Source organism: Neofelis nebulosa, chromosome 4, assembly GCF_028018385.1.
Source record: "Neofelis nebulosa isolate mNeoNeb1 chromosome 4, mNeoNeb1.pri, whole genome shotgun sequence".
NCBI lineage: Eukaryota > Metazoa > Chordata > Mammalia > Carnivora > Felidae > Neofelis > Neofelis nebulosa.
In genome coordinates, this window is record NC_080785.1 from 111026640 (window position 1) to 111043273 (window position 16634).

General features: G+C 49.7%; 1 protein-coding gene across 2 annotated transcripts in view; it reads left to right on the top strand.

Moving 5' to 3' along the window:
* Window positions 1-16634, top strand: part of CHCHD6 (coiled-coil-helix-coiled-coil-helix domain containing 6) — a 251132-nt gene that overhangs the window by 202744 nt on the left and 31754 nt on the right. For both annotated transcript variants that reach the window (XM_058725766.1, XM_058725767.1), the window contains exon 6: window positions 978-1048. In XM_058725766.1, the coding sequence (XP_058581749.1) occupies window positions 978-1048 (71 nt within the window). The remainder of the gene's footprint in view (window positions 1-977; window positions 1049-16634) is intronic.

Genomic DNA, 16634 nt, shown 5'->3' on the forward strand with positions numbered 1-16634 from the left:
CTTGGGCCGCCTTCTGGGGTTTCATCCTTGAGACAGCCTGCTGCAAAAAGTCAGTCTGTTCACTGTGAGCTTCAAGGTGCTCCCCCAGGAGTGTGGTGGCAGGTGGGGTTAGCACGGGCATATGCGGTTGTCTCTTCTGGAAACCAGTGGCAAGTGCTGGCTTCTGAGCCTCTGAGACCTAAAGAAGTGGGAACAACTCACTCGGAGTCATGCTGTGATGGCCCCAGGGCTTCAGCCCAGCTTTGTCATATTGCAGGCCTGGACTGTTCTCCACACCAGTCTGGTTCTGCACGTGCACATTTACTAGGTAACCTCAAGAAGGATGGAGGGCATGCCTTTGGAGCCACTCAGCAGCTCTGGACAGACAGCCACCATGCCACGGAGTGTGGTGGTCACGGCAGGCAGCAGAGCCCACACCCAGCTGGTAATCCGATGCTTGGGCTCCAGTCCTGGCACAGCTATTTGCTGGGTGGCTTTGGGCAAGTCGCTTCACCTCTAGGCAGCAGAGGCCACCTATAAAATGGGGGTTGGACCAGAACAAATCTCAGTAAACTTTTTCTCTAAAGATAGTGAATATTTTAGGCTCTGCAGCCCCTATAGTCGCTGTTTAAACTACTCGACTCTGCCGTTGTAGCCCAAAAGCAGCCACTGACAATGCAGAAACAAATCATGTGTGTGGCTATGTTCCAATAAAATTTTACTTACAAAATCAGGTGGCAGGCCGGGTTTGAGTGATGGGTTGCCGACCCCCAAACCAGAGGACCCATTGGTCCTTCCAGCCTTTGCTACTCTGGGATTCTGTAGCCGTGGTTGGCCTACCGTGGTGGGAGCCAGAGCCAAGCTGTGGATCAATCACTAATCTGCTTTGATGCTGGTCAAGAAATCAGCATCTGTCGATTTTTAGCGCCGTCTCTCCCATGCGGGAGCCAGAGGGAAATTTCAGTCTTTGGTAATCAGTTCTGTTCTTCTCTTTGTAGAATGCCGAGATGTACAAACTGTCTTCACAGCAGTTCCATGAGGCAGCTTCAAAAATGGAGGGCACAATAAAGTAAGAACGCGTTTATGATGTTTCGTAAACTTAGCCTGTATTCGTAAGAATCAGCACACGGGGCTTGGAACCTACCGCCACCTGCCTAACTTCAAGTCTCTGTAATAACATGGACAACCATGTGCTACTCGGTCTCTCACCCAGCTGTGGGGCAGCCACTAGTCATCTGTCGTGGGCCAGACGAGCACTCAGCTCCTCCCTGGCTCCCTGGCTGTGGGAATGGGGCCACGGCGGACTGGCAGACTTCTTTCAGACACCATGTAGGCGGGCCACGCCACAGGCTGGCCGTCGGGCTCCCGAGGGAGTCGGGGAAGGGATGTTGCTACGGGCACCTGCCCCCCATTTGTGGAGGTGGTATTCAGACCAGCCTGTTTCCTGAGCATACCTCTGTGCGCCTGGTTGCGGGCCATGTACCTCTTGCATGCTCACGTGCTCAGGGTGGCTCCCTTTTTATTCCCCGAAGGACTGGGGCTCAGGGACACTCACTGATGCCTGGCTCATGTCGCACAGTGCTGAGTACCAGCGTCCTGTCCCCTGTCTGCGTGCTCCTGCGCCGTGAGGGAGACCTCAGAGCCAGAATGTTAAGGAATGGGAGGCACATGTGGTGTGTTCATTACAGCTGCACCCTCCTTCAGGGTGAGGTCACAGGAGGGTCTGTAGGGGTTGCTGTGGGAAGGAGAGCTGGGCCTTGAGCTGTGGGTCCTTTGTATGAAGGTGGCCTCTGTGGACCAGGCCAACTCCCTCCTCCTCCCTCAGGGTAGGGCCTTTCCCTTCCAGGCTTCAGTCAGGGTGATTCCCCAGGCAAACCGGTCCCAGTGCAGATTGGTGAGGGGTGGGATGTGGCACCCCAAGAAGGAACCATCAGAGGGAGCCTTGGGTGGCTAGGAGGTGTCAAAGTGCTTGTAAATACGGCGGCTGACAAAAACTGTGCAAGGAACCAGGAAGGGGCAGTGGGAACGGGTGGCCTCAGTACAGGTCTAGGGTGTAGCAGGGGGCACCTGAAGCCAGGGGGACATAGTGCTGGAGCTGACCACTGAGTAACTTTAGGGATGAGCATACAGTTAGTTATCTTGGGATTTCAAGTCCTAGAGCAGTAATAGGGGACTCAGAGAAAGAACTTTCCAGTAGGCAGGTAGAGACTGGAAAGCTCTTGCATCTGCCCGTTGGGATCCCACAGGGGGTTCTGGGTGTAAGCAAGTGCCATGAGCTGCACAGACCCCTAAGGAATGGAATGTTCCATCTGGATCTCAGACAAGCAACCGGATGGCCCATCCAGGGCTGAGAAATACTCAGAATCGTGATCCCTGAGAGGGAGAGGTTGGGAAGCAGTCACACCCCAGAGGCTGTGGGGTGATGGCCACCTGGGTAATGTGATCCCGGAAATGAGCAAAAACCACAGCACAGCCCCTGGCCCGTCCTGTCCCTTGGAACTGCCTGTGGGGCAGTGATGCTGGATCCGTAGCCCCTCCCTCTTTCCCTGGATCATGGAACAGCCCGCCTCATGGAACAGCCTGCTGAGGGAAGACGCTCTGGGGAGAAGCCAGGCAGCTTTACTGTCAGGGACCACACCATTTTGTCACCTGCCATGTGGCCCACCGTCCTGAGAGTGGGGACTCCTGGGCTCCTGGTGCCCTGGATTAGTGCATTTGACTTTGCTGTCATATCCTTTATCGTCCTCATGTCTTCTGAAGGCAAAGGGGAGATGGCATGTGAGTATCATCTTAATCCGAGCAAAGTAAAAGGTTTTTTAAAAGGTTTACAACATCCCTTGATAATTACTACTATTTACTAAGCAGAATACTAAATAGTAGGTGCTCTGTAAGATGGGTGTTGGGATGGAGCTGAGAGAATGCTTGGGCGTGAGCGTCCAGCAGACCTGGAGTGCACCCTTGCCCTGCCTCTTACTGGCTGCTCCTATGACCCTGGGCAAGTCACGTCACCTCTCTGATGTCCTCACATGCAGAAGAGAGCTGATACCCCCTCCAGTGCTTTGAGTGAGATAGCACATAGGAAATCCGCCTCAGATGTCAGCAGTGGGTGGCAGTGGCAGGGTGACTGTTACTAATAACAGCAGTCATCTGGATTACTCGCAGAGCGTGGCACAGATTTAATAAATAAATTGAGTTTACAAAAAAATTTTTTTTTTCTTTACCCAACCAGAGTACACAGGAAGCGGTGGAGTTGGAGATTATTTTACTTAAACATTGGGCTGAAGGGCAGAATCCTTGATTGGGAGCGTTCTTGGATTAGCAGATGATTGTAAATTGCCTCGTAAATGACACAGAAATAAATGCCAGCACTGACAGCAGTGATAGTTCTCTTCCAAGACAGTGAGCATCTTTTAACAACTTTGAGTAAACTGAGTGGTTACTTAGGTGACTAATTAGATGTCCGTGTAGTCATGTATTCATTTAACATACATGTATCGTGTCCCTACTGTTTGCCAGGTACCATGCTAGGCACTGGTGATAAAACGATCAACATGACAGCTTCGGTTTCTTTCAGCAAGGAGCTTAGGGCATTTGGGGAATGACAAACAATATTTTCAAATTAATTGCACAAAAAGCAATTGCCCAAATAATGATTGATTATAGTAATGAGCCATGAAACAAAATGTTTGAATTAAAAAGCATGTGTCTGAGGACCCTAACGCAAACTTCATACGTTTGGGAAGCCTTTTCAAAGGAAGTGACTTTTGAACTGACTCCCGTGGTATGAGGGGGCTTTGGCCAGAGAAAGGAGGGGGAAAAAGAGCACTTCCGACAGCAGATTTGGCATGTGCAAAGGCCCCGGGGCAGAAAGTAATACAGCATATTCAAGGAATTGAAAGGCCAGTGTGACTAGAGAGGAATGAATTAGAAGAGACAGACTAGGATGAAGCTCTAAGAAGTCAGCAGAGGCCAGACCCCACAGGACTTTGTAACCATGTTAGAGATTTCAGTCGTATCCTAAAAGCAGTGAAGCACCAGGTCAGCTTGCTTTCTTTCCTAATATATTCATTTAAGGCATTGACTTCTCTATAAACACAGCTTTAGTTACACCATAAAGTTTTGATATATTGCATTTCATTATAATTCGGTTCAAAAATTTTCTAATTTTTGTTCTAATTTCTTCTTCAACTCATGGGTTATTTCAAAGTGTATTGCTTAATTTTCAAATATCTGGTAATTTCCTACTTACTTTTTCCCCAAAAAAACCCTTTTATTTATTAAGTAATCTCTACCCCCAACTGGGGCTCAAACTCATGACTCCAAAATCAAGAGTTGTATGCCGTACCAACTGAGCCAGCCAGGTGCCCCTCTAGTTATTTTCTTAATAATTGATATTCAGCTTAATTCTGGGGGCAAAGAACATACTGTAAATCCTCTAAAATTTTTGGACCTTGCTTTATGACTATGTATATGATCTGTTTTGGGAAGCCTTCTATGTACATTTGAAAAGAATGTGTATTCTGCCAGCAGGCATAGTAATCTGTGTTTGTCAGGTTAAGTTAGGCGGTCCTGTTCAGATTTTCTGTATCGTTACTGATTTATGGATTTATGGTTTCTTTCTGAGATCACTTTCCTTCTAACTAAAGAACTTCTATAATATTTCTTTTCGTGTAGTTTGGCTGATTATAAATTCTGTATTTTTTTTGTTTATTTTTGAGGGGGGGATAGGGGCAGAGAGGGAGAGAGACACAGAATCCAAAGCAGGTTCCAGGCTCTGAGCTGTTAGCACAGAGCCCGACGCGGGACTCAAACTCACGAACCATGAGATCATGACCTGAGCCAAAGCTGGATGCTAAACCAACTGAGCCACCCAGGTGCCCCTAAATTCTCTATTTTTTTTTTTTTCAACGTTTTTTTTATTTTTATTTTTGGGACAGAGAGAGACAGAGCATGAACGGGGGAGGGTCAGAGAGAGAGGGAGACACAGAATCGGAAACAGGCTCCAGGCTCCGAGCCGTCAGCCCAGAGCCTGACGCGGGGCTCGAACTCACGGACCGCGAGATCGTGACCTGGCTGAAGTCGGACGCTTAACCGACTGCGCCACCCAGGCGCCCCTAAATTCTCTATTTTTAATTGGAAATATATTTCAGTTTGAAAGAATCTAGCAATCCTTTCGTTGAGTTCCTTCAAGGTATCTTTACATTCTAATTTGATACCTAAAACTTCCTGGAGAAGTCAGCTATTGATACTCTTATTACCCCTTTTTGGTAATTACTTTTTTTTTCTCTGATTTTTAGCTTTTCCTTGTCTTTAGTATTTTTTGCAATTTGACTATCATGTGCCTAAGGAGTCAGTTGTCTTTCTTTTTTCCTGCTTGGGGTTCATGTGTTGGGGTTTGATGTCCTTTTGTTTTAGAAATTTCTCAGCCATTATCTCTTCAAATAAAACTCTGCCCTGTTTCATCTTCCCTCCTTTCTGGAATTTAAGTTACATGTATTACTGTGCCTCCCTTGTCTCTGTGTCTTTTTTTTTTTTTTCAATTTTCATCAATTTTTTAAAATGTTTATGTTGTCACCTGAGTTTTTACTATTGACCTGTCACTTCACTAATCTTTTTAACGTGTCAAGTCTCTCTTACACCTATTTATTGATTTCTGAATTTCAAATATTGCATGATTTTCAATTCTAGAAGTTCAATTACTTTTTTTTTTTTTTTTTTGATTCCCAGTCTCTGGTGAGATTCTGGGTTTTGCCATCTGTTTTCTTAAACCTATTAGATATAATTATTTTGAAGTCATCTGAGGGTCTGTTTCTATTGCCTTTTCCAAAAACCTCTTGGTCCTATTTATTTGTGTGGCTGGTAATTCTCGATTGCATGCCAGGCATTGTGTGGAGACTACAGACGCTCTGGAGTGTGTCATCTCCCCCAGAGTGCTCTACCCTGTTCCCTGGTGGCCACCTGAGGGACTGAGCTGACTGGAGGCTTGCTGCAGTTTTGGTGAAACTCAGGCCACCTCTGATTTACCCTTCTTCCTAGGGCATGGCTTTCCAGGGCTCCAGTACGCCTCCTTTCTTGGTGAGCTTGAAACCCTTGTTTTTGCTTCCTCAGCTCTGTGAGACTTCTGAAAATTCCACTTTGCCTTTTAGTAGCTTTCACTTGGCACCTTAGCCTCTTGCCTTGAGTAGCTCAAGAAAGTGACAAATGCCTTAAAAGAGGAAAGTCACTGAGGGTCGGTTCACTGTATTTTAGCTCCCTGTTCTCCCGAATCCTGGTCCCTCAAAGCCTAGCTGCCTTGGCAGCCTTGAACTCCAAAGGAATGTTGTCTGTCTGTAGTCCTATGAGATTGCCAGAAGCTGGCTTCTTTGCACTTTAGCTGAAGCTGTTTGCCCAACTTTCAGCCTCCCTTCCTGCACTAAGAATTGCCAAAAACTCACCAGGGACAAGTAGCTCCAAGAATGAGCACTTACCTCTCTACAGTTCCCTTCCCTTCATAATCTTGGCCCTCAGGCTTACTTTGTCTTGCTTCTCAGATGCCTTAAACAGATTTTTTTTTTTTTTAATTTTAGAGAGTGTGTGCGAGCAGGGGAGAGGGGCAGAGGGAGGGGGAGAGAGAGAGCGAGAATCTTAAGCAGACTCCGTGCTCAGTGCAGAGCCTGACATGGAGCTCCACCTCACAACCCCAGTATCGTGACCTGAGCCCAAATCAAGTGTTGGATGCTCAACTGACTGAGCCACCCAGGTGCCCCTTAATAGATTTTCTAAATTTCAACTTTTAAAATTTCTTTCTCAGAGTTGAGTGTAGTTCTTCCCCATGCTACTCCACTATAGATGGGAGCGGAGGTCCTGACTTAACTTCTGAGGAATGATTAGTTTGCCAAGTAGAAAATGGCCACGCCAGCTAGAGGAAAGAGTGATAACGCGACGTCACTCCAACACTGGTTAGCAGCATCAGACACCGATGGCACGGGTGGGTGGCCCTCCCAACTTTTCTTGGGCCTGCCACGCTTTCCTGAGGCCTGCTAAGCCTGTCATATGTGCAAGGCCTCAGAAGATGCCTGTCAGAGGGCCAATGGGGAACTCAGAACTAAAGAGGAATGTCGTTGGTGAGGCCGGCATTCATGGTCTGGGAACTCTTGTTTCAGAAGAATGCTGTTGTTGGGGTAGCAGTAAATACCCGAAGTGTGTTTGCATGCACAGACACACACACGTGCACACACACACGCACACACAGACACATGCCCCTCTACCTCACAACAGCACTGCAGGCAGAACTCTTCAGATTTTCTGAAGGAAGAGATTAAGACCCCAGGGAACATCCTGCATTTATCGTGTCCCATCTATTTTTTTTATGACAACCTTCACTCCTCTTCCCGTGGGATGCATTCAGAGCCTGTCTCGACTTCTCCCTGTCAGGAAACTTGTACAGTGCCCCCTGGCCTCACAGAGAGCCACCCCTCAAAGAGGTTAGAACAATTGAGTTGAAGGAAGAAGGTTATTAACTGTTTCCTGAAACTGAGTCATTGTGCTGCAAGGACTTTGATCCGGAGAGGTCTAAGTAACGTGGACGAGGGGACTTGGACCTTCCTGGGGCTAAGCTGCTGTGGTAGGGCTCACTCTCACCTGGAATCCAGAGCTTCTTAAATAACCTGTGGGGGAGGGGTTGGGCTCACCTGAGCGAGTGTGTTCTCAGGCACTCTATTTAGTGAGCCAATGACAGATTGATCACCTATTAAAACAGCAGTTATTTATTTGAACACCCAATAAGATAGCATTCTATCTTAATTCATCCGGATAATGTTCACATTAGTCTGATTTCAAAAGCTGTTTCTCTCTCTCACTTCTCTTATGTAACTTTTTAAAAAGAGCACTTTCTATTCAGAAATTTACCAACGTACGCGGCTTAAACTGGCAAACATGGCTCTTTGAGAGGTTAACGAATCAAAACCCATTTGAGCGTGGATTTAGCAGATCAAAATGCAGTTAATACATTTCTTTAGAAACCTGCATCCCGGGGGGCGCCCAGGTGGCTCAGTCGGTTGGGTGTCTGACTTTGGCTCAGGTCATGATCTCATAGTTCGTGAGTTTAAGCCCCGCATCAGGCTCTGTGCTGACAGCTCAGAGCCTGGAGCCTGCTTCGGATTCTGTGTCTCCTCTCCTGCTCCTTCTCTGCCTCTCAAAAATAGATGAATATTAGGAAAAAACTTTTTTTTAAAAACCTCTATGGAGCTATTCTGCTAGGCACTTAGGCAGCCCCTGGGGTCTTCCCTTCACAGGAAGTTCTTATGGCAGATGCCATTATTGTCCCATACTGCAGGTCTGGAAACTAAGTCAGCTTACCTCTCAGGCTCAGTGTGCTGGTCAATAAGGCAAGGACAATGATGGTGCCTCTTTGTCAATGAAATGTGATCGTGCACAGAAGTACTTCAGGACACACAGTCAGCGTGGCCGAGTGGGATTTGAATGCAGGCCTGTATGAGTCTAGCTCTTTTCTACCCTACCCAGATACTTGCTTCTCAGGAATTTGCAGGACAAGGGGATTAGCTGCTTGCTGATTAGCTGATTCACTGACTTCCCCCAGGGCTGGTGCAGTATATTTCTGCGCGTGCACACGTGTGTGCGTGTGTGTGTGTGTGTGGGGGGGGGTGTGTCCCCCTCCTTCCCCTGGGCTGTTTGCAGGCATTTACTCCCATACCGATGTTGAACAGAGTTCTGCCTCCTCTGTAGCAAGAGAAAGATGCATGCAGAGAGAATTCATCAACAGAGGTAGTGCTCCCTAAGGCCAATGCTCTGGGCTCGTTCTGGAAGTGAGTGTGGGCCACCTTTGGAAAGCCTCAGTGGGTTCATCGGGAAGCTTGGCTTCTTGCCTGTGCCCCATCCTTTGCCCATGGCAAACATCACCGGAGGATTCCAGCAATCTCCCCCTGAACCTGGACGTGCTCTCGAGACTCCTCGGTTTCCAGACTCTGGCAGCTGGTATCACCTCTTCCAGATTGGCATTCAAGGTGAACTCCTTTGCCACCCTTGGATAAGATGACTTCTAAAGACTGAGTTTTCCAGCCCGAGACTGCTGGGTTCCTGATTTCAGAATGCAGAATCTACTGAGTTATCTTTATAGATCCTGTTTTCTGTTTAGAATGCCCCTCTTTTCTCCTTACGGATTATGCTCAGTTTTCAAAATCCAACTTAAGCATCTTTTCTGTTTACGGTGTGTCTTCCCCAGAGGTCAATCCATAATCTTATTTTTCTCTGCATCCCCACTGCCCAGCCCAGGACTTAGCCATGGTAGATGCATGGGTGGGAGGATGAGCTGATACCCCTTGTATAGACTTCTAGGGTGGGATTTAACAGCGAATAGTTGGCTGTCTAAACACCTTCTCTGTGGAGGCTTCTGCAGTGTGCAGCAGGGCGCCATGGTGGGGTGAGGGTGTGTGGGGCTCGCATAGGGCAGGGCTTTGAGGTCAGACAGGTGAGTGCATTCCCAGCCATGCTGCCTGGTGTGTGGCCTGCACCAGATGACATAACTGCTCTGAGACACATGTCCCTTGCTGCTGAAGGTTGTTTTGAGGGCATCGTGAGGCAATTTGTTAAGCACATAATAAGCACTCAATTAACAGTTGATATCACTATATAGAAACTCACATTTTAGTGAGAGAGAGGTTGGAGTGCAGTAGCCAAAGGGGGTACAGTCCCTCGGTACATAGAGTGATCCGACGGCTGTCTGGATATGGAACCACAAAGGAAGGGGAGACTCCGGGATCCCCAGCTCTCCTTTTGGAGACGTGCCCTCCAGAGACCCTGGTGTGTGTGGACAAGCAGCCCCGGGCGAGGGGACATGGAGGCCCCATTCCCCAAAGTGACAGATTGGAAGCAGCCTTGCTGCCTGCGAATAGGGCAGCGGACAAGCATAATCTTTCTGACTAGAAGATCAAGCGGTGGTAAAAAACGAAACGGAGCGCGGACGCTAGCTTGGGAGGATGCTTGGGAGATCTTGTTGGCTGAAAAAGCAGGTTGTGGTGTACTATGTGTGTGTGCACCTGACACACGTATGCCGGCACTCTCTCTGCTCTGTAGGTGCGTGCAACTTATGTGGATGCAGAGAAGAAAGTCTGAAAGGATACACTCCAAACAGAAGACAGTAGTTACTCCTGGGCAGTTCAAGGGCATTCGGTATTACAATGTTTATTTATTTTGGAGGGAGAGAGAGGAAGACAGAGCATGAGTGGGGGAGGGGCAGAGAGAGAGGGAGACACAGAATCGGAAGCAGGCTCCAGGCTCTGAGCCGTCAGCCCAGAGCCTGACGCGGGGCTCGAACTCACAAACCGCGAGATCATGAACTGAGCCAAAGTTGGTTGCTTAACCCACTGAGCCACCCAGGCACCCCAAGAGCATTCAGTATTATCAAAAGAGCCAAAGAGGACTGTAGCTTTATCTGCTATGTTTTTAACTTTGTAAAAACAAAACAAATATATATTGGTACATAAGTATATATATGTACAACTTGTATAATTAAAAATTAATAACAACATAGGGGCGCCTGGGTGGCGCAGTCGGTTGAGCGTCTGACTTCAGCCAGGTCACGATCTCATGGTCCGTGAGTTCGAGCCCCGCATCAGGCTCTGGGCTGATGGCTCGGAGCCTGGAGCCTGTTTCCGATTCTGTGTCTCCCTCTCTCTCTGTCCCTCCCCCGTTCATGCTCTGTCTCTCTCTCTGTCCCAAAAATAAAAAATAAACGTTGAAAAAAAAAATTTTAAAAAAAATTAATAACAATATAGAGATATCGCGAGAGAAGAATCGATGATTTGGGTGAAAGGAGAGGGAGGTTCCGAGTACAGTTGGGAACCAGATCCCAAGCTGACAGCTGATAGGGACCACACACAGAGATCAGAGCTGACTCTGGAACTGGGTTCCTAGTTGCACTTTTGTGTGTGTGCATGCACACACGCACATGTGTGTCTGTGTGTGTGTGAGTATATGGGAGGGCTTATATATATATGTGAGCATGAGTACCTGTATGTGAATGAGTGTGTGTCTGTGTGTGCACATGTGTGGGTATGGGTGTCTGTGTGTGCATGCATATGTGTATGTAGTCTTCTGATCAGGGCTTGGCCTCTAACTTGCCTGGTACCCTTTCCTTGAACTTCCCCCTTCCATCAAAGACTGAGGCTGTTGGACGAGATCTGTGGTTTTAAATGCCCTTCAGCTGTGGCTCCTGTCAAGAAATCCAATGTGACCTGTGAACATGTGAGGTGTAGCTGAGCTGCCATCCTGGGTAAGTCAGAATGGATGTGCCGGAACTCTGGGGTCAGAAGCCCTGCTCCTAGAAGGCCAGGGGTCCAGAGGAAAACGGGTTCCCTCCCTTCCGGGCCCCCATCACTGTCTTCATGAGGGCTCAGCCTGCTCCCCTGGGATCCTGCCGGTGCTGCTGGCTGGGTTTGGGCCAATGTACCATCCCACGTGTTAGCAGGGAGATGACAAAGGTGAATCCTGAAGAAGGCAGCTTAGCTTTTTGCTGGCAGGTGTAGCCAAAGTTTCGATCCGGAGCGAAATTGAAATGTTACCGAGCAAAGGGAACCCTAGGAATCAACCTGTGGTTTTCTACTGTGCATTGTCTGTGTGCCGTAAACCCTCAGGCACTGGGGCCCCGCTGATTCCTGCTGTGCCCTGCAGGCCTGCAGCAGAGAGGCTTGGGGAGGCCCCAGAGGGAGGAGGTTGCAGTGGTTGAAGGACAGGGAGGGAGAAGCCAGGCCAGAGGATGCACCTGTATTCCTCTGGGAAGGAGGCACTAGAGCCTTGAACTACAGCTCGAAAATTTAAGTTAGATCTAGGAAAGGACTTCCTGACTTGCAGTGAGTGATTATAACATAATGATTGAGGGAAGGAAGCTGTACAGACTTTATCTTCCTCTGGAGATGTTTAAGGAAAAGCAAGTATCACTCTATACCCAGAGTGTGGTATATGCCAGCCCCCTTCCCTGTCTGTTCACAGACAACAGAAGGGCCACTTCCTCTGCGTCAGCGTTCTGTCTCAACCTCCCCTGCTGGCTGGCAGGTAGCCGGCCACCGGGTTTCTCCCAGGGAGAGTTTCCTAGCGGTTTGCTCTTGACCCCTCTTAGGGCAGGGAGGCCATCCCCACTTCTAGTGACTCATTCCGTAGCCCCTGCTCTGGTTCTGGGGGCCACAATCCACAGAAGGGAATCGGAGAGGGCCTGGTTATATTTGCCCATAATCTCTGGTTATGAAAAGTTTGATAACCACTTCTCTTTAGAGAGAGGATGAGGTGGGAGTGATCTGAAGCTTCTGCTGAGGCTGCTACTGGCTACGATTTGTGCGTGATAGATGAGATGTGGTCTTCACCTCCAATGAGAGCACAGACACCACCCTGCTTGCAGCCTGCCCACCCCAAGATCAGTTAGGTGTGTCTCTGATGGGCCTCGTGGGACCTGGGGGCCCCTGGGACACCTCCTGGGGGGGCCTTGGGAGCATCGTTGGACGCTTGTGTGTAAGCGTGTTCAAGCGTGGCATTCTACTAGACTACAAACTTTTTGTGGGCAGGAAGCTTGCTTATTCCTCTTCATAGCCCCAGGGTCACTGTGTATTGAGTGAGTGGAAACTCACTGTAACAAATGATAACTGCTACAGCAGTATATGAGGATAGCACCCCGGGAGCAGAGGCAATGGAGCAGTTTATCCTGCTGGAGCACAGTGGGGCTTTGGAGATGAATTCACGTTTGTGCTCTGTGGTCAAGGGTCAGTGTGAGCAGACTCAGAGCAGGCCGTTTCCTCGTGGGGTGTTAGAGGAAGGTAGGGCATTGGCGAAGGGGGAGAGGCAGATACTGAGGGGGCAGGGATGAGGCTCGGATGCGGCTAGCAGGGCGGCTGGTCCGGATGTAAAGGGCCTTCCGTGCACACGAAAGAATTTGGAATTCACCCTACAGGCAGTGGCAAGCCATAAAAAAGCTTTTAAGCAGGGAATTGATAGGATCGAATTTGTGTTTCAGAAAGATAACTGGCAGCGTCTGGGAGATGAAGCGGTAATGGTGTTGAGGTGGGAGGCAGGAAGCCTACTTAGGAAGCCGCTGCAGCGCCACTAGCCAGGATGACTCACCCATTCAGCAGACACGTGCTGAGGGTCCCCATGCGGGCACGGCCAGGGCACAGCCGTGAGCCAGGCAGAGAGGGTTCCCTCGCTCGGGACCGCAAGGTGGACAGACAATCGGCAGTGACGTTCAATGGTTCTACAAAGTGCCGTGAGGAGGATGAAGGGGGATGATGTGACAGAGGCGACTGGGACTTCGGGACAAAGGATTGGGGACGGACTGACTGACACTGGAGCTGCACTGAGCCGCAACAAGGGGCCATGCAGATACCCAGTCGTGGGCGTGGGCACGATTGCTCCCTGGGAGACTCTGAGTGCCAGGCAGGAAGGCCTGAGCCTGTGGAGGTGGATGAGGAGCAGGGAGGCAGGGAGGTTCCTGCCCAGGGCTGGGCGTGAGCATGAGCTCCCTGGGGGCAGGGGGTTGCTTACTGTCTCTGGGGCGGTAGGCAGGTGAGGGGCTCCCTAGCTACCCCAGCACCAGAGCAAAGAGGGGCAAGGGAGTCTGTCAGAGAGCTACGGAGGGCGGGGGATGGGGGGGGGGGTCAGCAATGGTCCTGTTGGGTTTGAAGCGTCTAGAACCAGTTCCCCGGGCCGACCCCACTAGGCGGGTTCTGAGCAGTAGCCTGGGGAAGGACAGCCTCAAGGGGCAGCCAGCCTCTGCCCAGTGCTTTCTTACTGCTCAGAGATCCATGACTCAGGAAACTGGACTTAGAGGCGACAGTTTGTTAATCCCCTCCCCTCGACAAAGACAAAAATGGCATTTCATTCCCAGCTCTATTAGCAGACTTGCCTTGGGAATAAAGCCCGTATCCCCCAAGGCCCGGTTGGGGCTCTTTTCCTTTGTGCCACTTTTGTTTTCTTTTGAGTGTTACATTTAGATTAGCTTCTGGGGATTAAATGTTATTACAGTAGAGGAATCGTGTGTGTGTGTGTGTGTGTGTGTGTGTGTGTGTGTGTGTGTGTGCGTGCGCGCGCGCGCGTGCGTACGTGTTTTAATCAGTAAAGAGGTTAGGGCTTAGCATTCTTGTCATTAGATTTATTTTTCCGAGTATTATTGCCTCCCCTGCTCCCGTTCTTAGGAGAAAGCTTGTGCTTGGGTTTCTTTGTGGTCTCTGTCTTGGAAGGAGCAGCCTCATCGGAAGCAGGTCCTTTCTGTCCATCTTGAGGATAGGCCTTGGCAGGATGGCACCCACCTTGCCTTGGACCCACTGTGGGCATGCAGCACTTGGGCATGTACACTCATTCCTCCCAAGGGGGGAACCCTGGCAAAGGGTCAGGAAATTGTCAAGCAGTGACACGGTAGCAGAACTAAAGAGTTCCCCTGAGATCTGATCACCATCAACCACCCTACCCCGCCTTCCACAAGCCACAAGGGCTCCGGGCTCCGCCGACTGCACAGGAGGCTGCCAGCACGACCCACTGTGGTAGAGGCTCGCAGAGGCTGAATACCGTCTCCCAGGAGCCAGTTCTTCCAGGACCAGGGTGGATGTTCCAGAAAGATTTATTTTCCCTGCAGCACTCTACAAGAGCATACTCATTTTAACAGCCCTTAAAGTTTAGTGCAGGCTGCTGTCTCAGGTGGTTAGGTTCCAAGATCCCGACCGCCTCCAGGCCATAGGCAGAAAGTGTCTGGCAGGGATGGTGCAGGCTCTGAATGGCCGGAGTCTCCACCCGCTGCCATCAGAGCTCTCTGACTCTGCACACACCAACAGGAGGGCCTGCCCTGAAGGGCTCCCCTTCAGAGAAATGGTGTATATGGCATGGCTGGCCTTTACTCATGCTCACTCTGATGCGATAGACCCAGGCTGGAGCGGACCCTGAGAGACCCAACTTGACCTGTGGCCATTGGCTGCTGGTTTTAGTGTACAAAAACGGCCCTTGTTTCTGGAACAGTCAGATCCAAGGGAGTTGAGACCCATGATGCAAAGCCTTCTCTGTAACATCCGGTCTCTCTGAGAAGTTGAGGGTATCTATGCTGGGCCATGATACCTAGGAGCTCTCTAAAGTGTTCCAACCAACACTCGCTTTGTCACCTCCTCTCCCCCACCCCCGCCACACAGATGAGATAAGGTTCAGAGTCAGTCTTCCTGGTGGCATCCATGAAACCGCAGGCCCTCAGGGGCATCTAGTCCAATCCCAGATACAGGTGGATTCTTCCTGGGGTGCTCGCCCAAGGAGTTCTGCTGCCTCCATGAACACGAGCTCCGTTGCCAGCACCTGACCTTACTAAGCTTCCTGTTTCATCTGTCATGGCCCTGACAGTTAGAGAAGTGCTCTCTCATGGAGCTCAGGGCTGTCTGGGGAGCTTCCTTCCTAGCTCTGTCCCTGGGACTTTCTGGGGCTCAGTGAAGAAGCCGGCCCTACAGACATTCAAAGAGAACTTTCACATCCCCTCCACTTCCCTTCTCCTTCATCTCTGTCCTTCTAGCACTAATGCCTGATTCCTGAAACCACCCAATGGGGCACATGCCTGGCTTCCAGTCTCTGTCTCCACTCCCTGTGCTCTCAGTTAGCAGCAGTCTCTGGGAGCCAGAGCAAACTGACCAGCCCGAATGCAGTGCAGCCATCACCGTCCTTGTCTGGAAACCAGGCTCTGCCCACACTGCACTCACTGGGCTGCAGCACCCTGTTAGCTTGGTTGTCCACTGCCCTGTTAGCTGGACCTCACTGACCATTCACTCAAAGCTTCAGGCAAACTCATGTCCATGCACAGTTACCAAGTGCTCTGGACTTGGGCTCCAGACCTCATATTTATCCCGGATAAACTTCATTTTGGGTAGATTTAGTGTAGGCTATATGTTGAATATTTGAATAGGTGGATTCTGTCATCCGATGTACTCATCATCCCAGCTAACTCCGTCTTCCATAAACTTGCTAAGTCTTCTTCCCTTTGGCTGAGTCATTGATGACGATGTTGAGTTGTGCAAGGCTCAAGACACAATGCCCTTAGAAACCTCCTTCATAGCTGCCCTTGCCCGTGTGGGTCGAGTGATTTCAACCAGTTCCTAACATAGTTCCTGGCATCCGGCCCACACTGTTCCTCCTTTACCACCAGATTGAACCACGTGGGTAGAGGCTGGGGCAGGCAGGCCACTGTATGGCCCTGGTCTCCCAGCTCAGATCCCTGTGACAGGGAAGAGAAGAGAGTATGGAATGATAAGTTTCTGATTACCTTGTCTGTCCCTACTGATCACCTCACCATTTTCTAAATGCTCTGAAACCAGCTTCTTTAGTGCTCTTCTAGAATCTTAACTGGGCTCGCCTACATTTTATGGAATGCACCTTTTTGAAAACCACGAAACAGAAGACGATTCCTTTCCAGTGTTGCAATGTTCCTCATTCTCCAGGATTCTCTAAAGGTCACCGCAGTAGCCTGGTAGTCCAGACCTCAAGTTCTCTTGGTGCAGAAGGAGCTTGGTCCTAGCCAGTCGCCTTCCCGCCCAAGCAGACTTTGTATACTTTTTGGCTAGGATCTGTTCTGTCTTCTGGGAGGTGGCTGGGAATAAGAAAAAGGGGCTTTGAAGCAGAGAAACCGGAGTTAAATCCTGGTCATGCTTCTC